The 23,462-nt window shown below is 39.1% G+C and overlaps 1 protein-coding gene across 2 annotated transcripts in view; it reads left to right on the forward strand.

Annotated features, from left to right (window-relative positions):
• Positions 1-23,462, forward strand: part of LMBRD1 (LMBR1 domain containing 1) — an 82,151-nt gene that overhangs the window by 17,345 nt on the left and 41,344 nt on the right. Inside the window, exons 4-7 of one of the 2 annotated variants that reach the window (XM_089530986.1) lie at positions 173-270; positions 2,250-2,317; positions 9,579-9,667; positions 12,762-12,835. In XM_089530986.1, the coding sequence (XP_089387112.1) occupies positions 173-270; positions 2,250-2,317; positions 9,579-9,667; positions 12,762-12,835 (329 nt within the window). The remainder of the gene's footprint in view (positions 1-172; positions 271-2,249; positions 2,318-9,578; positions 9,668-12,761; positions 12,836-23,462) is intronic. The other variant, XM_089530987.1, reaches the window with a different exon arrangement.

Here is a 23,462-nt window from a genome sequence, read left to right on the forward strand (position 1 = left end):
GTTTTGTGCGTTATGCGTGAAAGTTAGAGAATCCTACTTCAACAGATCTCCAGATCTTTTTTGGCTGATACACCATTAGAACAATAGTGTAATGATAAATGATCATTTTATGTGCTAATACTAGCAGGGAAAGGGTTCAGGATATAACTTCATTTTTATTCCTTTACTTCAGCACTGTATTCCATCATACTGTTCTGTGTATTCTTATGGATACCCTTTGTCTACTTCTACTATGAAGAGAAAGAAGAAGATGATGGCAGCACATGTTCAGTAAGAAGCTTGTTAACTTACTTATTCTGTGGCTGTATATACAGTGAATAAAATCGTTTTCATTTCCTTGTTGTTATACTTGTTGAAATATATAATTAGATGCTTTCTGATGTTAAAAATATTTAGAAGATGCCAGGTTCAGTTGCTGATATCTACAGTTAAGAGCACAAGTTACAACTGATGGAAGCGACCAGAACTTGAGATGCCAAATAACCACTTCCAGTCAGAATACTGGCTGACATGATGTTACTATGATGATATGTTAAGGAAGGAACTGGTTAGGTGTGTACAAGTTCCATTAGCAGCCTGAAATCATGTAAGACAGTATTTAAGACTAAATCCAGTTATTAGTCCCAAGAGCCAATGTGGTATAGTGGTTTGAGTGTTATATTATGGCTCTGCAGACCAATGTTCGATTTCCCATTTGCCTATGGAAACACACTGGGTGACCTTGGGTGAGTCACACACTCTTCAGTCCCAGAACACCCCGTGATATAGTTACTGTAAGTCAGAAACCATTTCGAGGCACTCAACAACAATGAGTAAATTATGAAAACCAGTGGAATTTATGTAAGGTTTAATTCATTTAAAGGGTGTATTCTGATAGGGGCGTAAGCCAAAATACTGCCTTACATGGTTTCAAACTGGTGTTATATGCATTCCTTGTATGGATTCCATGCTTAGGACATCTTCAGTGTAGCACAATGTCTGTTGTGACTCATAGAGGTTTCTGAGGTTTTGAACTGTGGTCTTTCCCATCAGTTATAACTTGATGCTCTTAAATGTAAATGTCAGGGATTGAACCTGAGAAATCTCTGTATAGCCAGAATGTACTAAATGCCAGGAGTTTTATAGGTCTAGAATATTCATACTCTATTAAGCTAACTGTTGTTTTTTCTTTTGGCATGAGCCTGTTGAAACAGAAGCCTAGAAGGAAAATATTAATTCAGTACACCACTTTTCTTTTACATTATATTGCTGAAATGTTTTTAAAAAGGCTTCTAGGGAAAGCAGATGTGGCCACTGCCTTGTTACCTGATTCTGTGCTTCTCTGAAGTTGCGTTTGAAGGATTTTCATCAGTGTGATTGTAAAACAAGAGTGAGAATAATTTACTGATATTGTTGGCAGTTCACCTTTGTGAGTTGTAGTGTCTGTGGAACCAGAAAGGAAATGTAACAATAACATTTGATATTGAGATGGTGGAGATAAATTTCAGTCTAGTCTAGTGACTCCCAAAGTTCAGAAATTCCAGGCTTCAGTAGGAAACTCAGAAAATCTTTATTCAGTAACTATATGTTTACATCAGAGACAGAGATGTTCATTGTCAGAACTAAACAGCAAGCGTTGGCAAAGCTTGATTAAACCACCTATAATTTCAATTCATTGGGGGGGGGGCTATTTTCTCATTCTTACACAAGCAAAACATCTTTGTTCTTCTTGTTTTCCCATACCAACCCCTTCCTTATTTCTTCTGTCTGCTTTCCCTGTGAAATGACCTTGGTTTGTAGTGTTGAGCTAGGCATGACTCCCTTTTTCTGTTACTTCAACACTCTGTTATTTCAGCGCTTAGGCATGTGATCAACAACCCTTTGTAATAAATACTCCATCATATTATATTTACACACATTAACCCCTACTACACATCACAGGTCTGTATATGCACCAGATATATGGCAGGCAAGATGCAGCTTCTGACAGTCTACTTCCTTTAAAATAAAAGCAGATTACAGAAGCCAACGCAAGTAAATCAGCTATAAGAGAAATCCTTGCTCATACAGTACTGGAAATTTTAAATTGTACCATTTGTATTTCAAAATAATACCAAATTTCTATTTCAACTTCTACTGGAAGAAATCAGGATTCTCCAAATAGATTGTAATATAAACCAGTTAAGGTTGCTTAATGGGAAGGTTGGGCTTAATGCAGAAATCAACAGGAAGATATAAGCTTTTCTGAATGTACTTACTACTTTTTACAGCATGTTCAAACTGCATTGAAATACACACTAGGATTCCTTCTGGTTTGTACTGCTCTTCTGATAATTGGGTAAGTAGGTCTGTATATTTACATGTCCTTGTGTATGTACTTTAGAATATTGTTGTTAACACAAATGTTATACACCTGCCAGTATGACATATCCCCCAGCCCATTCTGCACCAAATAAAGGTTATAAATAAATAAAAAATCATACTTTATTTAACTAATTTAATTTTACCAGAAATTTGACTTACTATTTCTTACTACTCTTGATAATCTTGATTCTGTCCCACCTCTGAGGTGCCTCTCAGCACTCCTGTTTTCTTGTTTCATAAATTTCTTAATTTTTTGTGTTTTATTTATTAAAACATTTATCCTGCCCTATATCTAAAGCTTTCAGCAATAGAATCAAATTAAAACAATAAATGCAATAACAGTAATTTTAAAAGACCAACAAAAATTAAAGCATTTATCAGCAAACACCAAATAATTTAAAATCAGTTAAAACAATTTAAAACAATTGTTTGCCAGCAAAATAAAATTTTTTTGGCAGTAATGGTTTGAGTGTGCTTAATTTTGTCATAAATGGTAAATGAGAGACAGTGTGGTATAGTGATTCAAGGGTTGGACTATGAACCTGGAGACCAGAGTGTGAATCCCCACTCAACCATGCAAACCTACTGGATGACCTTGGACAAGTCACACACTCTCAGCCTCAGAAGAAGGCAAAGGCAAACCCTCTAAACAAATCTTGCCAAGAAATCCCTGTGACAGATTCGCTTGGGGATAACCAGAAGTCAAAAATGACTTGAAGTCGCACAACAACAACAACAGCCACAACAACATGGTAAATGTAATGTCTTTTACCTAAGGCATCTTACCCCAGTGTTTAATATGGCCTACCTTCTAGATCACATCTGTGTAATTATGCAGACAGGTTTACCACAGCGAAGATGCATATGCCTAAATATGTGCACTTCGTTTTCATTGATCCACAATATGTATTGAGCCCCTTTGAAAGGTTGCTCCTGATGATTGGTAGATTTTTTTGAAACTGAATAGGGTATGGAACAGGGCTGATGTAGACTGAGGAAACTGGCAAGAATTTGTGTTCATGTTAGTAAATGTTTGGTTCTAGTTTGATCTCTATATTGACCCCATCTTTGCCTTTTTTGGCAGTTGAATCTGAAGAGAGAAATCAGTTAGTATTTGGATATGTCTGATTTTTAGTTAGTGTGATTTAGCACATTGCGTAATGGGTTTGCTTGATAGCCATAAGGTTACTATGATAATGAAGATGTCAGATAAAAACTGTGCATTTTGATTAAATGCCAGAATTGTTTCATGAGGCAAATATGTTTGGAGATATGTGCTGGTTAAAAAGGATTTTGTAAATCTCTCACAGTTGAAAGCAACTGCTTTTTGTTGTCATTTTCTTTCTAACAGGATAGAACTTATAGATGAGCCTTGCAAGGATATTAATATAAATATTTTCATACAGGAGAAATAATCTTCATGGGATAATGTATTCTTAAAATCATACTGCTTTATATAGATTACCTCTAAAATAAACTGCCATTAGCTACCTCAAGGTATACCAGTTATTTTCTATAGACCTTGTCTTCCTTATAAGCTTTCTAATTTAAAATATATGACCCAAATAAAAGTGCATGAAGAAATCTGCTGATGCTCTTATCTTAATATAGCTGTTACTTCTTAAAATGACTGCAGTTCAAAGCACATTCTTCTTTGAAAAGGACTACTGATCCTGCTGTCTATCACTAGATGCATTCTTTCAACTTTTGCACGTGTATGTGTGTGTGTGTGTGTGTGTTCCTGGCCTTCCTCCCATTACTGGTCCCAAGGCAGCTTATAACACAGATCAGAATAGAATGTATCTAAAATCAATCATAATAGTAAAAAAAAAAAAAAAAAAACCCTAAAATTTAATAGTATATATTAAAAAAGATACTGAATTCTTATCATGACACTGTTTCCATGGTAGTAAGATTAAGTGTTCCTATGAAGCAAGAGACTATGTTGATGGTAGCAGTGCTATTGGTAGGTTCTCACATGTCAGACAATAAAATTAATAATAATAATTTTTTTTTATTTATATACCGCCCTTCTATGAACCAGGGCGGTGTACAACATAAAATCATATACAATAAAAACAGCAAATACATTAAAAGCATCTACATTAAAAACATTCTAGCCAGCATGTCACTGCTGACATAGAGGGGGGGAAGAGACTAATTAAAGCCTGTGTCAGGCATTGCTGAGGAGCCAGAATAAATTTGCCGGACAGGCACTGGGCAACAGTGCTGGGGAGTAGTGATACTAGTAGAAGATCTCTTGGAAACAACAGCAGTGATATCATAGTTAACACTTGTTAGGACTATGAAGGAGGAGGCATGGTAAACTCCTTTTGAATGTTTTTTTACCTTGAAAACCCTGTGAAGAAACAGTCCAAAAATAAAAGATAGTGTCAGAAGATGAGATAAGGCACTCAACAAGCTACTGGGGTACAGCAGAGGAGAACTGCGAGTAGCACTGTGCTTAATGATTCATTTGGACTCAGGTGGAAAAGACATTAAGCTGGTCTGTAACGGAGAGCACTCCCAGCTGTCCAATCAGAAGGCAGCTGAGGGCCAGCCAATAGCCTGTAGGCTGGAACTTTTGAAGATTCCGAACTGACAGTTGGGGAGTCAGTTAGAACCGGGACAGTTTAGAATGGCAGTTAGGGTTTAGAATCTTGGGGAGAGAGGACTGGGGTCCAGGAGTTCCTGTGGGACTGAGGGAGTTAGGGGCTGGAATCCTGAGAAGGAGGGTTCAAGGGCTCGAGAAGGACGGTTAGGGGCAGAGTCCGAGTGAGAAAAGGGCTCCCTACCGTTTCACTGCCAGACCTTTAGAAAAGGGAGAGGCTGGAGTGTGATATCCTGTGGGATATGATTAGCCTTGGTGGCTGAGTTAAGAGAAGGACTTGTCTAAATAGAGTCGGAAAAGTCCCTATGTAATTGAGAAATACTTGGGAAAAGTGAAGTGACTATAGCCGAGTCAATGAATATAAATGTAACTAAGTAACCGGTGCCTGAACTAGCTGTTACATAATATCATTCAGTTCAAGAAAGAGATGTTCAACAGTTTTGTTTAATAAAGTTTATATTTTGGTTTACATAAAAGTTTGTCAGTCATACATCTCAGCTCCACGCTACTATATAAAGAAAAGACCCTACCGCCAGCCATAAAAAAGAGGGTAACCGTTACATAATTGGTGGCAGCGGTGGGATAAGTAAAGCCCAAGCGCCTGCCATCTTTAAGAGGGGGTCCGTTACAGTGATGTGCTCAGTGGTGAAAAGAAAATCTGAAGCTGCGGAACATATTGTAGAAACATGGAATGTAAGGCAGCGCTGTGTAAATCTACAGCTCTATATAAATAAAGTATAATAATAACAACAATAATAACATATGTATGAGGGAAAACTAGACATAGCAAAAAAAGAAATGGAACATATATACATTGCAAAACATGGAGTGAGTGAGGTAAAGTGGACAGGAATGGGACATTTTGAGTCAGATAATTGCACAGAAAATGAAAATCTAAGAAGAAATGGGGTGTCATTTATAGTGAGGGGAGATATAGCAAAAGCAGTCAAGGGATATAATGCAAAGTCTGACTAAATAATATCAGTCAGAACCCCAAAGGCAACCATTCAGTGACTTAAGTGTAGAGAGAAATAGAACTACTATAATAATGTAGAGAAATAGAAGATGACAACAGAAAAGGTAGAACCAGAGACCTATTCCATAAGGCCTGAGAAATTCAAGAGAATTTAAACGTTAAAGAAATGCTCTATGGCCAGCAGAGAAACACTTCACATTTTTTATACATAGATTCAAGCATACACAGTTTGAAAATGTTCAAAAAAGTATAAATTTCAAATATCAAACTTTGATTTTCCATTGCTATGTCATTATATTTAATGGGACTTGAGCATACATAGATTTTGTTATCCATGGGGGATCTTGGAACCAAACCCATTGTATAACAAGCGTCCACTGTATAATGAAAATTAATGGGGCAGGTAAGACTGCATTCAATCATCCTATCTGTTTAACTTGCATTATACAGTGCGCCTTTGGCTTATGCGGAGGATCCATTCCGGACCCTCCCCCCACGTAAGCCCAATAGCAAGTATGCTTGAGCCCCATTCACTTCAATGGGCTCATGTATGTGGTGGCGGCGTGCATGCGCCATGGGCGTGCACCCCATTCGTTCCAATGGGATGTGCCGCCCCTTGCGCCCCACACGCTTCCCCGCGGCTCTCCACAGGTTTCAGCATATGCGCAAACCTGTGTATAGCGCACCCGTGTATGACACTGCCAGAAAATAACAAAGACTTGGAAAGATTACTGAAGAAAGTCAAGGAAGAAAGTGCAAGGGAAAAATTTCCCTAGAAGCCAAAATGACTAAATGAAGATGTCATACTTTGGAATAGTATGGTAAGATATCACTCACTAGAAAAGACAATAATGCTTGGCAAAGTAGAAAGCAGTAGGAAAAGAAAAAGACCATATTCTAGATAGAGAGATTCAATATAGGAAGCCATGGCCTTGAGTCTGCAGGGCTATTGGTGATAGGGTGACTTGGAGGTCTCTCATTCATTCAATTGCCATAAGTCAAAGTTGATTTGATAGCTGCTTACATGGATTTCAGCATCCACTGATGGCAAGCCCCCAGTTGTCTCCAGTGGTGGCATGTGCACGTGGCCACATGGCCATTAGGGACAGTCCCTGCTGTCCCCAGTGGTGGTGTGTGCTGCCATTAGGGACATTGGGACTTCACCTGAAGTCCCATTGTAGTTAATGGTGGCACGGCTGTGTGCACGTGCCACCACAGGACAGGGGCTGTCCCTAATGGTGCAGCTGTGTGCACATACCACTATTGGGGACAATGGGAATTGAGATCCTGCAGATTTTGGAATCTATCACCTGGGTGGGTGGGTCTGGAACGGGTCCCCCACAGATACCAAGGTCCCATTGCATAGTTGCCACTTTCTTTGCTTTGCCTTTTCATCCTTTTCTAGATGTGTGCATTTTCTTAGCCCTACTTATGCCTGGTTGCATCCTCCACACATCCCACAGCTGCCATTTCCTGGAGTTCTTTCCTCATCCATCCAGCCTTTAGTGTGAGCACAGTTATGAATGGTGGAATTTTGTAAGTTCTTTGGCATCATTTTCTGATGCTTTGTCCTTTACATCCTGTATTACATTCCCATAAGTTTTACCCTTGACTTATTCATGGATCATATCAGAATTCATAATTTTGGCCCCAAAACATGCTCTCGACTTATACACGAGGTCGACTTATAGATGAGTATTTACAGTATATTTGATAAACCAGGCTTCCCACAGTTGCTTGCCTTATTGTTGTCTCTCAATGCAGCTGGAATTTCATTTGTGCTGTTGGCTACCTTTAAAAATTTTTCAGTAAAAACAAACAGAAAATATGATTAACTATCCTCATTCTATAACTCATGTTCTGTTTTCAAGTGTGCTGTGCCAGAGTTGGTTTCCTTCTCTATCAAAAGCTGCTCAAGCTCATTACTCTAAACTGTGTGGGTGTTGTGACATAGCTGCTTGGACCAATTGTCATCTGAAATTCCTGCTTTCAGTCCACTACAGATGAATGCTTGCTCCTTTGACATAAATTCCCTTGTATATCCTGTGTATCTTTTTACGTTTGCCATTTAGAATGTTCTTTGCCTCCAGATTTGTTGAATGTGGAAAAATCTTCTGACTGAATTTATTCTAAAGCATTCCGAAGTATGATCTAGCAATATTTAAATGATGAAAAGGAATTATGGCATTATTGCCTAGGATTTTCTTTTAAGAATTCTTGTTATTAATAATCTAGATTTGCAGTAACAGTAATTACATGACTGTTGTCTAGTTTGAGTAACCTACTTCATAAGAATCCTTAAATATTATTTTGATTTTTGATTTTCCAGTATTAGACTTTTACAGCAAGAGCTGTAAATAGCTTGAGAAGTAGTTAGACAAGAACTGTGGCTAGATATAAAGTTACTTTAAGAAGAAGTCCAAATAACCAGAAGGTTGTGGCGTTCACAGGCTACCTTTTTCCTTCGTACTGGAGACAATGAGCCCTTTCATACTACACAATAATAGTACTATGATTCCACTTCAGCTGCCATAGCACTATCCCATGAAATCATGTGATTCATAGGCGGGATACAAACCGCCGCTTTGCGGCGCTCCCCCGCCGCCGTCGTTTGCTCTGCGCGGGAGCTGCAGCAGCCAAACCGCGCGGCTGCCGCGCGGAGCAAAAAAGAAGCTCCAAAATGGAGCTTCTTTTGGAGTCGCGTTTGCGACGTAGCGAGGCGCCAGGGGCGCACTCGCTACGTCACAAAGGACGCGACGCGTACGGACGCTCAGCGTCCGATACGTCAAGATGGCTGCGCCCGTATGAACAGGGCGCCGCCATCTTGTATGTATTCAATACGTATTAGGGTTAGGGGGGTGCGGAAGCACCGCCCCTTCCTAACCCTAGTACGTATTGATGACGTACTATTTGGCGGTTTGTATCCCGCCATAGTTTGGTTGGAGGCACTTGAGTTGTTGTTCTCAGAATTGTAAATTTCCCTGCCTAAGCTGATAATTCCAGGAGTCCATGGGACAGAAGCATGGAAATTAAAGTGGAATCATGGTGGTATAAATGTATAGTATGAAAGGACCCAAAGTTTTTTAGAAATTTTAGTAACTTCTTTTTAGGCTGCAGACTTGATTACAATCAATATGGCTTACCTCTGAGTAGACATGCACAGGATTGCACTGTTTGAAAACTTAATGTACAGCTTTCCAGTCCATTTTCTGTTACTGCTTTGAATCACATTTTTCTCAGGTAATTGTTTAATGCAGTTTAATACTCAGACTGTATTAAAGCAGACCACAGTTGAGCCGTCATTCAAAAGTTTTATTTTTACACTCTTCAGTTTGTCTAAAAATTTCTGTCTTATCTGAGGCTTTATTCACATCAATAAATTGTTAACATTTTCTATTCTTGGCTGGCTTTCTGTAAGTTTCTAATGAGACATGAAACAGGTTTTATGGTAACATAGAATCAGATTTTAAAAATGAGTTTGAACAGAGAAACTTCTTGAAAGAAAATGAATTGGTTTTCATCTTAGTGAAGGTCCTTGAATTATCCATGTAATTGGACTTCATTCCCAGTACCATCCCAGTATATCCTATCGAATGTTTGGAAGAGAACTTTCAGAGTATAATTTGTTATTATTTTTTCATGCTGCAGAGCCTTTGTTCCACTTAATATTCCTGACAAGAAGAATTCAACAGAATGGGAGAAAGTGAAGCTTCTGTTTGAAGAGCTTGGAAGCAGTCGTGAGATATTTTTTTCTCCTATTGATAATAAAAAGGACTCATTCAAGGGGTTCACTCTCTTTCTATGCTATCTGATAAGTCTCCATGCTAAAAAGCCCCCATGGTCAGAGGTCAATGTATTTTGAAATAATTTTGTTTGGGTTTATGCATTATAGGTGCCAATTTTTTATATTCTCAACTTAAAACTGAAATTGGATGATAAACTGAGAGCAGTGATGACTTTGTCTTCCTTCTGAATTTAATTCATTTCATGAATTGGGGATCTTAGATGTACTAATAGATTCATCATACACGTTTTCATTGGAACTTATAAACTCCCCCCCTCCCCCGTGATATACATACAGTGGTGCCTCGGGTTACGAAATTAATTCGTTCCGCTGTCAATTTCGTAACCCGAAAGGCTTTCGCAAGCCGAATCCCCATAGGCGCTAATGGGGAAAAGCCGCGATTCCGTGTGAAATCGCGCAGAAAAGCACCAAAAGTTTTTTCGTAACCCGAAAAAACTTTCTTAACCCGGAAAATTTTTTTTAAATTATTTTTTTTCGTATCCTGAAAATTTCGTAACCTGGGTATTTCGTATCCCGAGGTACCACTGTATATGTGTGTATGTGTGTGTAGTCTTATTAGGTTCTATGCCTGATTATTTAATTAGTTTCAAGGCATTGATCTCTTGAGACATCTCCTGTATAGTAATTGGAGCATTCAATAATTGTCTGTCCTGGTCATTTTATAATGGAAACTGTATCTGATTAATATGTTGTAAGATATCAGCATCATTAGAATTTCCAGACTTGCATTAATTTGTTCAGCAGTTAGTATAATCAATTATTATTCCAAGAATTTTTTGGGGAAAATGGGATAATGCCAGTGCCTTTAAGTATATTAAACAAATGAATAAAAAAAGTGCAGAAGGAGTAAATAAAAGTATTTGTGACCCTCTGTGTAATTGAGGCTTTATTTGGTTAGAGATGATTTCAGATCTTCCAAGATATAACTGAGAAAAGTGTTACTTGGAGATTTAGACATCAGAAATATGGCAGAACAGAGAAGATATGAGGACTCTCATTTTACCTTTAAATTCAGAAGTTGTGCCTAATTTCTTCCTATTTTATTTGTTTCTTTATTCCATTTCTATGCTGTCTTTCTCCCAGAAAGAGATCCAAGATAGTTCACAGACAAAATTATTTAAAAATTTTACAATAAAAATTTAAAAACAACAGTTTGGTAGATGAAGGGAATGCTGTAGACATAGCATATCTTGATTTATATCTTTATTTCAGTAAGGCCTTAGACAAGATCCCTCATGACATTCTTACAAACAAGCTAGTAAAAAGCAGGCTAGGCAATGCTACTGTTAGGTGGATTTGTAGTTTGTTAAATGGCTGAACCCAAAGGTGCTCACCAATTACTTGTCTTCATCCTGGAGAGAAGTGACCAGTGGGGTGTTACAGGGTTCTGTCTTGGGCCAAGTGCTACTCAGCATCTTTATCAGTGACTTGGACGAAAGAATTGAGGGCATTCTTAACAAATTACTAATTGGTACCAAATTAGGAAGAGTAGCTAATACCCCAAATGAGAGGATCAAAATTCAAAATGACCTGAATAGATTAGAAAGCTGGGCCAAAACTAACAAAATGAATCTCAACAGAAGGTACTGTAAGGGTACTGTAAGGTACTACACTTAGGACAAAAACATAAATAAAATAAAATGCATAATATAGGATTGGAAACACCTTAACAACAGTACATGTGAAAGGAATCTAGGAGTCCTAGTAGACTACAAGTTGAACATGAGACAACAGTAAGATGCATCAGCTAAAATCGCCAATGCACTTCTAGGCTGCATCAATAGAAGTACAGTGTCTAGATCAATGGCGGTAACAGGTCTACTCTATTCTTTGGTGAGGCATCACCTGGAATACTATGTCCAGTTGTGGGCACCACAATTCAAAAAGGACATTGAGAAACTGGAGCGTGTCCAAAGGAGGGTGACTAAAATGGTGAAGGATCTGGAAACCATACCCCATGAGGAGAGAGTTAGGGAGCTGGGTATGTTTAGCTTGGAGAAGAGAAGGTTAAGAGGTGATATGATAGCCCTGTTTAAATATTTGAAGGGCTATCATACTTAGGATTGAGCAAGCTTGTTTTCTGCTGCTCCAGAGAATAAGACCCGGAACAGTAGATGCAAACTACAAGAAAAGAATTTCTACCTAAACATAAGGAAGAACTTCCTGACAGTAAGAGCTGTTCAACTGTGGAACACACCCCCTCGGAGTGTGGTAGAGTCTCCTTCCTTGGAGGTTTTCAAACAGAGGCTGGATGGCCATCTGTTGGGAGTGCTTTGATTGGGAGTTCCTGCATGGCAGAGGGTTGGACTGGATGGCCCTTGTAGTCTCTTCTAACTCTGTGATTTCATCATTCTATGAAAATCATCTAGCTAAAACAGTATAAAATTACATTAAAATACAAAATTAAAGCGCACCCACAATTTAAAAGCCTCCCTGACATGATTATTCTTGGGCAGGGATCAGTGGTATGGATGCTCAAGTTGATTCTAACTCCTTCAAAAAATGTAGGCAGCAAACACATCTGAATAAAACAGTTTAGTGAATTCAAACTTTGTTTTGGAAATTTATGTAAACAGTCAGGATAGTTATATTATGTATGTGAGTTTTAATCTACTAACCTCTTAATGTATAGTCCTCACAAGACAGGAGGACCAGTTGAGATACCACTGAGTGGTCAAAATATAAGAATCTGGTATCATATGTAAGTAGTCAGTTTCAGGAAGGAGTAGCATTAAAAGTTGTTCATGAGAGGCAGATTAGGACATCATATTTTAGTAGTAGCCTTAAACAAAGCAACAATAAAAGAACTGCTAAACTGGGGTGGACAAAGTGGTTGCTGGATTGCAGTTGCCAGCATTCCTTGCCATTTAACTCTTATTTTGTGTGTGCGTGTGTGCATGCATGTATATACATGGATACATGCATCTATTTAAATCCCCCCCCTAAAATAGACAATAAAATATTAATCTTTGGTATACTGTTTCTAAATGTGTTTTTTATCCATATTTCTGTTGTTTCTCTTGCAGGTGGTTTGGCTGCCCTATCGTTCTCTATAAGTTCTTTGACCCTTATTGGAATGATGGCAGCTATTACTTATACAGTAAGCTTTCAACCTCTTATCTTCCTTTTTAGGTTTGCTTCAGTTACAACAATGTACAAACTTATCACGCCTTAATTTAAGGATAGACAGTCTGGTGCTCACCAGATGTTTTGGATTCTGGTTCCCATAATCCCTAACTAGCATTCCCAGTGGCTAGGAGTTAAGGAAACTGTAATCTGAAACATAATTAATTTAGGCCACTCAGATGAGTTATCTAAATGAATATATGTGCAGTTCATGAGACTGAAATGTGTTTTTTTTTTAAAGTGGTAATAAATGTCTATTGCAGTTTCTCAAAAGTTAGTATCCTGGCTGAGAAGTGTTTTTAAATGAGTTGTGCAGATGCGACCTGTCTTCCTGACTCAACACTCGAGTCAGCAGAAGTTTGATGCCATCAATGTGTCAGAGCTGAGGGAATGAAGTAGGATTACTGCTATAGATCTTTGTATCCTGAATATTGAACTTCTCAGCATCTTGGCCAAAGTCTGTTCTTGATTAAAAGTATTCATAAGAAGTTCCATCCTCATTAAAACCTTTTCATGCTTATATCTATAACAGTTTATACCTATAACTGTTTCCTCGTCAAAATCAAAGATCAGTTCACACAAGTTTATACTGGTCTCATTTACCACTTCAATAAGTGCTTCTTTTCCTAAAGAAAAGTAGTTGTTAAGTGGTGATTGTATTTCTCATCCCAACTCAGCTTTTTCTCTTCTGTCTTGCTGACATAAGAGCCAGTGTGACATAATGGTTTGAGTGTTGGACTGTGATTCTGGAGACCAGAGTTCGATTGCCCACTTGGCCATGAAACCCACTGGGTGACTTTGGGCAAGTCACATGCTCAGGGGAAGGCAATGGCAAACCTCTTCTAAACAAATCTTGCCAAGAAAATCCCATGGTAAGTTTGCTTGAGGTTCGCCATAAGTCAGAAACACAATACAACACAACAACAACTTGCTGAGATATTGTATGTGAAACACTTGAATGACTGAAGTGAACTTTTGCAACACTTGAATGGTTTACTTGAAGTATTCCCACTGAACGAGTGGGAAAGCACCATATGGCCAATCCATATAGTTGTTCACTGCATATATACTCCCCAAGTGGGATTGGATTCCACTATTGGGAATTGATTTCTGTGTATGAAAACAGTGCCTTGCTGCGAATTAATCAGTTTAATGTAAGAGTATGTTTTTCATTATTTGTGCTGCATTCCTTTTGTGCACATTCATAAGTTTTTTGACTGTCCATTATGAACCCAGGCATATGATCCTGTTTCCTTATTGCGTATTCCCTTCATACAATACAACAAGGTAATTTCCCTTTACTACTGGGATGAATGTTGCTTTAACACTAAGTAATGGGATGCTGTAATAGGTGGGTCTTTGAGTTGATTCATTTGTGCTCTTTACAGAGTATCCACAATACCTCATAGGTTGTGTGTTTGTCAGGGCCATTTCTCAAGTTTTAATCACCCTCCCCCAACAAACACCTGAAATTTAGAAAGCCATTCAGTTAAATTTGTGTTCTATAGTTGAGTTGAAGGAATTTTTAAATGTAGAAGTCCTTAAGAATACCCGCTTCTTGTGGAGTTGCTCCACACAGACTGTAGCATTGCTCAGTGCACCATTTAACAACATGGTTTTACTCTATAGCAGCTGCATGCATGTATGATCTTTTCATACACACAGATTATAAAATTGAATCTTTCTCATTGTGACTAAATAGACTGAACTGTAGAATAGGTTTTTTGTTAAATACAGTGGAGAGAAAGGGAGCAATACATTTAAAATTGCTTCTCAAAAGTGCCACCAATCTATGACCTTGACTTCCACTTACAATACTGACTTCTATTGGAGCTTGATTATAAAATGATTAATGCTGGAATGCCTTTTAAGTAGCTGTTTATATCTATTGCTTGCTTATATTATCACATTAATATATTTTGTATTGAAATAATTTCATACAGGTAAAAGTAGAGCTAATGTGTTGTTTGAAGTCAAGGTAACATTGTAAACCTTTTATGACAGAGATTAATTTGAGTAACTTTTTAAATTTCACATTTATTATTTCTTTTGTGGATGACTATACTTGGCAGTGTAATTTCCCCCAAATACTGAAGTGTTGCTACCCCACTTGGATCTCTGTGCAAATATTGCTGTTTACCTGCTCTGACTGTAAGAGACAAAAATATGAAATGATGCTTTCTCTGGGAGAGCTTTTGTAACGAAAATGGGTTGTATTGTGGTCTTTTGTGTGTTTTTTGGGCTATGTGGCCATGTTCTAGAAGAGTTTCTATTGTGGTCATTTCTGAGAAGTGAGCTATCTCATATCAGTAAAATGTAGCTTTGCTCCCAGTTCCTTTCTTGGTTCACCCAGGAGAACCTTTAGCTTTTGCAGGTACAGTCGGCCCTTCTTATACATGGATTTTTTATACACAAATTCAAGCATCCATGGTTTGAGAATGTTAAAAAAAGTATAAATTTCAATATCAAACCTTGATTTTCTAATTTTTATAGGGGACACTATTTTGCTATGTCAATATATTTAATGGGACTTGAGCATACATGGATTTTGTTATCCATGGGGGATCTTGGAACCAAACCCCAGCATATAACAGTGTCCACTGTATATTTCATGAACCTTTACAGATGTCCACATTACTACCTCCTGATTTTCAATATACTCCTTCTCTTTTTAGTATCCTGTGACCTTCCTATTCATTTTTAAAAGAACCTTTTAACTTTTCTCCATTTGTTTTCCTGTCTCTTTCATGGAGTCTTGTATGGGAAGGAGACATGAAGAAAATTATGTAAAAAGAAAAAGAAAAATACTCAACTGACATTGAAAGTAAAATGTGGTCTGTTTCTCTGGAGCACCAGTGGTTTTCCATCCTCCTCCTCTTGATTCCAGGCTTCAGTACACCAGAAACTACCACTGTCAAACAGCTGGTGAGCAAGATAGATTAAATTCTGCTTTACAAATGGGGATCCAACAGACCATGAAGGCTGACAATGACAGCCCCCGCAATCTAGCTATGTCATGTAGATGCAATGGCCAGAAGTGCCTGGTACCAGCTTTGGTTGATACGCCAACTGCGTCCCTACCTGGAACGAAAGGACCTTGAAGTAGTGGTACTAGTACTGGTAATCTCTCGTCTTGATTTCTGTAACACGCTCTACATGGGGCTACCTTTGTACCAAGTTTGGAAACTTCCACTGATGCAAAATGCGGCAGCCAGATTGGTTACCAGAGCACCTAGGTCAGACCACATAACACCAGTTCTAAAATCTCTTCACTGGCTGCCGATTAGTTTCTGGGTGCAGTACAAAGTGTTGGTCATTACTTTTAAAGCCCTACATGGCTTGGGCCCAAGTTACTTGAAGGAATTGTTGACCGGCCAAACCCAAAGGGTGCTCAGCTGGCTCCTTTTCATCTTGGAGAGAAGTGACCAGTGGGGTCCCACAGGGCTCTGTCCTGAGCCCAGTGCTATTCAACATCTTTATTAATGACTTGGATGACAGCATTGGGGGCATAGTTATCAAATTTGCAGATGACACCAAGTTAGGAGGAGTAGCTAATACCCTAGAGGACAGGACCAAAATTCAAAATGACCTGAATAGACTAGAAAGCTGGCCCAAAGCTAACAAAATGAAATTCAACACAGAGGAGAAATGTTAAGTACTGCACTTGGGGGGGGGGGGGGATGAAATGCACAGATATAGGATGGGGGACACCTGGCTGAATGAAACTAAATGTGAAAGGGATCTTGGAGTCCAAGTAGACCACAAGTTGAACATGAGTGAACAGTGCGATGTGGCAGCTAACAAGGCTAATGCGATTTTAGGCTGCATCAATAGAAGTATAGTGTCTAGATCAAGGGAAGTAATAGTGCCACTCTATTCTGCTTTGGTCAGGCCCCACCTGGAATACTGTGTCCATTTGTGGACACCACAATTCAAAAAGGAAGTTGAGAAACTGGAGCGTGTCCAAAGGAGGGCGACTAAAATGGTGAAGGATCTGGAAACCATGCCCTATGAGGAATTACTTAGGAAGCTGGGGATGTTTAGCCTGGAGAAGAGAAGGTTAAGAGGTGATATGATAGCCCTGTTTAAATATTTGAAGGGATGTCATATGGAGGAGGGAACAAGGTTGTTTTCTGCTGCTCCAGAGAACAAGACCTGGAACAACGGATGCAAGCTACAGGAAAAGAAATTCCACTTCAGCATTAGGTGGAACTTCCTGACAGTAAGGACTGTTTGAGAGTGGAATTCACTCCCTTGGAGTGTTATGGAGTCTCCTTCCTTGGAGGTGTTTAAACAGAGGCTGGACGGCGATCTGTCGGGGATGCTTTGATTGAGAGTTCCTGCATGGCAGGGGTTTGGACTGGATGGCCCTTGTGGTCTCTTCCAATTCTATGATTTCTAGCCACTTCCAATTTTGTTTTGTTTTATTTTGTCCCTCCCAATTTTTTGACAGTCTGTACAGCTGCTGTGTACAGTTCCTGGGCATAAAGTTGAAGTTGTCCACTGCTGGTTTACTTCAGTAATATCTTTGGGGCTCTGGATAATCCCCCTCCAAATAAGCTACTTCCTTTTTATGAGGATTTCCTCCCTGCTTGAGACATAAATATCTTGGGGACACACATTAGAAAAATTACGAATACTGTGTGGATGGCTAGCTACTGGGAGACTAAAACAGAGTGGGGCTGTGCATGACCTGTGGACTTCATTCTCCCTGGCTCTGGGCTACCCCCAGGAACTCTGGCCCCACAAGCTTCCTCTCAGCCCACTCCTTCTTCTTTAAGGAGGGGGTCATTGAGTTGCTGTAACAAAAGACCACAACCTTTTCTCTTGTTTATTAAAGAGGAAAGGGATGGTACCTAGCAGGTGATGCAAGATAAATATAGTACAGATGGTGTATTCCTTTTTCAGCTCATACTAAAAAGGACCCATACATTACCCTACTGGACACCCTGTAGCAGCCTGTCCAAAAGACTTACAGTGTTTTGTTTGTCTCAAAGTCTTCAACAAAATGAATGGTTTGAAAGCATCAATAAAGTGCAGACTTCTTAACAGTAGAAAGTTATTTTATTGTAACTACTCTTAAGGGGTTTAGACTTTAATAATGCTTTCAGCAAAACTCTCTTGATCAAGAGATATCAAATGACTTGGAGTAAATGTTTGTATAATTGTCCTTTAAGCAAAACCTGTCAGGGAGGGGTGTACATGCATCTTCTGTTTAGCTCTGGGAATGTTCTAATTGCTAACTAAGTTACTTTGAATTGATGCTTCTCCTCAGAGGTTTGCCGAAATATAATAGGCGGGCATGGACATGTAATTGTACTTTAATTTAATCTCATGTCTGCCAAGTGAAAGATATTACTGCTTGTAAGCCTGTATGATATCTGTATTGCACATCTGCTGCCTAAATGGAGTTCTTCATACTTTGGACTCTAACCTCTTTGATTATGTTTCTTCTGTACAGAGGCACACTTCTCTCCATCTGGTAGATTCTTTTTATCCATCCTTTCTCACGTCTGGCACTTTGTTTCAATCTCAGGTGGTTGTTTTTGGCACATGAAAAGATAAAAGTATTGTAAAGCAAGCAATAACAGGATATTTTTCTATTGTTGCATTTTTATAGTGTTCAAAAGCATGTAAAAGTACAAGTAGGTAAATAGGTACGACTTTGGCGCGAAGGTAACAGTGTTCCATGCACCTCGCCATTTAGTTATGCTGCCCACATGACTACGAGAGTTGTCTTTGACAGGCTCCCTCAGCTTAATAATGGCAATGAGCACTGCCCCCTACAGTCTGACACAACTAGACAGTCACATCAAAGGGGAAATCTTTACTTTTACCTTACCTGTCCAGTATATTGCATACTATTGGCACAGCATTTGTTCAAAACTACACTACTAGTGATACACACCTATTTCATTTAAAAGTAATTATTTAATATCTCTGACATCTGGTTAACAAACAGACATTTAAGTGAAGGCTTAAAATCTAAGCAAACATGGAAGAAGGTAGAGAGGGTTGAGGAAAGACAGTGGAAAACGAGACCAGTCCAAATCTGACTTAAAGTAAGAAAAATGTAAGTTAAGAGACAGTGATTAACCATGAGTGAGTATGAACACAATGACATGTCAGATGGCAATGTGTGCATCATTCTGGTTTATCATAGAACAAACAAGGTGGGAGAAAGTTTGGAGGGCTGTATAAGAGGCATAGTTGTCCAAAGAAGGCTGCATTCAAAAAGAGAATAAGGCCTAGAGCCATAGGTTGTTTCTGCTGTCTTTATTTTCCTTGGAAAGACTGTGTTGTTGAGTTGTTAAACATACAGGCCCATATATTTTCTCTGGTAGTGGTGGAACAACGGCCACTGGTGAGATGGGCATATTGCTACCCTCTCCATGAGACCTCAGATGTTGCAAATCCCTGCCCTTTTTATTCTTATTAAAAGTAAAGAGGTAAAGTTATTCCCCATTGACAAGGTTGTCAAGTCATGTCCGACCATAGGGGGCGGTGCTCATCTCTGAAGAGCAAGCATTATCAGAGACTACTATGTGATCATGTGACCAGCATGATTGCACAGAACACTGTTTACCTCCTCACCGGTGTGGTACCTATTTACTTGCATTTACATGCTTTCAAACTGCTAGGTTGGCAGAAGCTGGGACTAGTGATGGGAGTGCACCACATCATGTGGCACCTGGGCCTCAAGTGGACCTCGAATTGCCAACCTGCCAATCTTACAATCAACAGAGTCAATGTCTTAACCACTTGAGCCACCATAAACTCAGTTTTTTTGGAAAAAAAGTCAAAAAAAATAATTAAACATGCAGAAAGGAGCAGAATGAGGCAGCCGGGAAGGAGGACAAAGACCCTTTCCTCTTGGAAAAGAGTATCGTCCCAAGTTACACCAAAGAGCTTTCCTCCACCTACCCAAAAGACAAGGCTAAAGCAAAGTCAGAGGAGACAACAGAGATGCCTCTTTCTGTTCATTGTCATTCTTTCCTGCTAGTGTGACTCTCCTGCTAAATTTCTCCCCATCCCACCCAGGCAAAGGAACTGCTTAACTCCTGTCATGAGGCTTTCTCTTTTTTCTCCACTCAGCTCCAGCTCCAAGAATCAACTTCCTGTTTCAGAGAAAACTGAGGCAGGATATGTTAGCTGCTTGCTGATGAACCTGCTTCAGTTTCCCCTGAGTTATGCAGTTGATTCTTGAAGCTGCTTATAGAGAAAAGAGGTGGCAGCAACAATGACGTTTTTGCCTTTGCCGAGAGTGGGAGCTGTTGAGTAGGGAGAACCCCATCAATGTGAGGATGGTGGCCGTGACAGCAGTGGTGATATTTTCTTTGCCTGCGCCTTAACCTTCACATGAAGGAAAGCTCTTCTGTACATCTTTGTCTGTGGGAGGCTCTGTCTCTTTGCAGAATGGATGCATTTGCCAATGGCTGCAGTGCAGATGCGTTCTTCTTGTCATTTATCTCCCCTGCAGCTTGTTCCCCCCAAATCCACTCAAACAGCTTGCATAACTGTTTGCTGCCAGTTTTCATTGGCAAACCACACAAGATGAGATCACTCTGCCAATTGTTAGTTGCAGATTAATGTTTATTCCTGAGGGGTTTGGGAGACTTTTGAGGGGCTTCAAGGGATGAAGCCCACAGGGTACACTTTCCCCACTCCTATTTTCTAGTGAGCTATGGGATATCTTCATTTTTCTCTATTTTGCTTTAAAAATAGCACTGACAATGTTTCAAGACCTGGGAATTATGGACTATTAAACTTTAATATTTATGAGCTATAATTTTCGCTGCAGGCTAGCCATAACCATGCAGATATTTATTCATTTTTCTGTTAGAGAATTCCTAGAGTAACATGGCAGAGGGTATTGCTGCATAGAACTGGCAACACATTTAAACAACTGATATGACCTGGATTTTATTCACAGCTTTCCCAGTAGCAGTACTACTTGTGTATTGTGTACAGCTTCACTAGAGGGCAGGAGTAGGCAGCAAATATATTACATCTTAAAAGCATTTTGTTAACCTTAGTGGTTTTTAAAGTCTAAAATGGAATGTGATAAGTTCTCAAAATTAACAGATCATAGAATCATGGAATCATAGAACCATGTATTTTGAAACTAAAAGTTGTCACTAATTAATTAACTAATGTCACTTTCGGTAACCTCCCTTTATTTGGAAGATGACATGGCTTGTAGCTATTGCTACTTCATTGTTATTAGTATTTACAAGTACTGGAAGAATAAACATTGCACCATTAATCAAAACTGAAGAGTGGGCACCACCATAGCAAAGATAATTTTTATGTTCTGCATCAGAGATTCTCAAGCAACATTTGTAGTCCAGCTTCTGTGAGAGAGGGATCAGGTTGATGGAAGAACTGTCTTTACCTTTAGTAACAAAATAAAATTAAAAGTACGGCATAAACATTAGCTCAGAAAGTATAAATAAATCCTGCATTTAGAGTAAGTCTTAACTGTTAAGTTTTAAATTCAATTTAACACATTGTCAAAAAACCTATTGTTGCTAATTCTTTTGGTTTGTAACGATTCCAGTATTGGATGAAGTCCATTTGGCATCTTTAGTTTTGACCAAAGCCCATGTCTACCTTCTGCTCACTCTCTGTAGGAAAGAGCCTGTATTGCAGACTGTTATTTAATGCCATATACATGTATGTGCTTTCTGTCTTACTTTTTTTCTGCATGACTATGTGAAGTATTTTTAATTTTATGAGCTTCTCTGGGAACCAGCTTTGATTGAAAGATGGAGATAAATATAATGGATTCCAGGGAACGCTCTGAGAAAATAAGAAGTTCAAGCTTTCCTGAAAGGTGGTTTTCCCATCAGAACCTGTTTTTCATGGAATCGCATTCTTAAAACATCAGATGCATGGAGGATGATGAAGCTTAACGTGTGGGCAGATCTTTTTCACAAAATCCAGTTTAAATGGTGTCATGGGACCTAGAGAGCTGCTGATCAAACAAGGTAGAGCAGGGAGGCAGTGTTTGTCTTATTGTTGGATATTAAAGACCTTCTTTAGATTATTGCCTGCCTATTCTCTAGCCTTCAGAACTAGTTAGAGTCAATGATGAAAGCTGTCATGAGGTAATGATAAATGTCAGTGTATAGAATGAGTCTGAAGGGTCTATTGGACTTTCATTTTGAAACAGTGTCATTAAATATTGTAGTGTTTTAATCTGCTTTACCACCATGAACTCAAGGCAGAATATAATTTTAAAAAAAAACTTTTAAAAACTCAGTAACAATAAAATCATCATAGCTTTGGGCAAAGCAGTGAGAAAATAGCTAAAAGAAACAATTTAAAAATGTCTGTTAAAACCAGTTAAGAACTGAAACCAAAAAAAGCAGTTAAATCACACAACATTTAAAGTCACCGATAATATAAGAACAAGATGGCCTAGCTCTAGTGATGACCTATCTCTATTAGAATGTGAGGAAAACCAGTTCTGGATGCGTATGTGAAGAGAATTGAGTTGTGCATGGCAGGGGGTTGTACTGGATGGCTCTTGTGGTCTCTTCTAACTTCTGTGATTCTACAGTGGAACCTCACCTTACACGGGGGATCTGTTCCGGACCCCCCCCCCCCCCCGCGTAAGGCGAATTCTGCCTTTGCTTGAGCCCCATTCAAGTAAATGGGCTCGTGCGCACAGCGGCATGGCAATGCACGCATGCCGCCCCTTGCACCCCATGCGCTCCCGCACAGCTTTACTACATACGCTTAAATCCGCATATAGCACGCCCACGTATAACGCAGGTGCACTGTATATTGTATGAACACCACGGGCAAAAAGGCCAATACACCATTAGATGGGGCCATCAGACAAAGAGGGTCTAAACAAGATCTTAGCTTGGGAATACTTTATGTGGGAAAAGCATTTCTTTAGATTTGTTGTTGTTAACTGTCCTTGGGTTGACCTCCAACTCATGGTGACCCTGTGGATGAGACATTTCCAAGACCTCCTGTCCTCCACTGCTCTGCTTAGGTTATGTAAATTCAGGCCCATAGCCTTCCTTAATCGAGTATATCCATCTGGTGTGCAGTCTTCCTCTCTTTCTACTATCTTCTCTCTTTTCTAGCATTATTGTCTTTTCTAGTGATTTATGCTTCTCATAATGTGGCCAAAGTACACCAGCTTCAGTTTGATAATCCTGGCTTCTAGGGAAAGTTCAGGCTTGATCTGTTCAAGAACCCATTTGTTTGTCTTTTTGACTGTCCATGGTATCCTTAGCACTCTTTTCACCGCATCTTGACTGGATTGATGCTCTTCTTATCACTTTCTTCACTGTCCCACTCTCACATCTGAACATAGTGAAAGAGATTACAGTGGCTTGAATGATTCTAATTTTAGTGGTCCATTATTTAGAAAGGTTAAAACTAGCCCTCTGAATTGAGTCTGGAAGTGAACCCTCTGTAGACCTTAACACTGATATGATATGCTCTTTTTATTCAGTAAATGTTAACAATTGGACAACAACATTCCAAATCAGTCATAATTCCTGAATTTCTTCAGACAATCATTTCCATAAAGAAACTGCCAAGCAAGCCATAGGCTTGAGTATGTGAGACCCAGTGTT

This window comes from Sceloporus occidentalis, unplaced genomic scaffold (genome assembly GCF_023333645.1).
Source record: "Sceloporus occidentalis isolate IW3139 unplaced genomic scaffold, rSceOcc1.0.p SCAF_6, whole genome shotgun sequence".
In the NCBI taxonomy this organism is placed as follows: domain Eukaryota; kingdom Metazoa; phylum Chordata; class Lepidosauria; order Squamata; family Phrynosomatidae; genus Sceloporus; species Sceloporus occidentalis.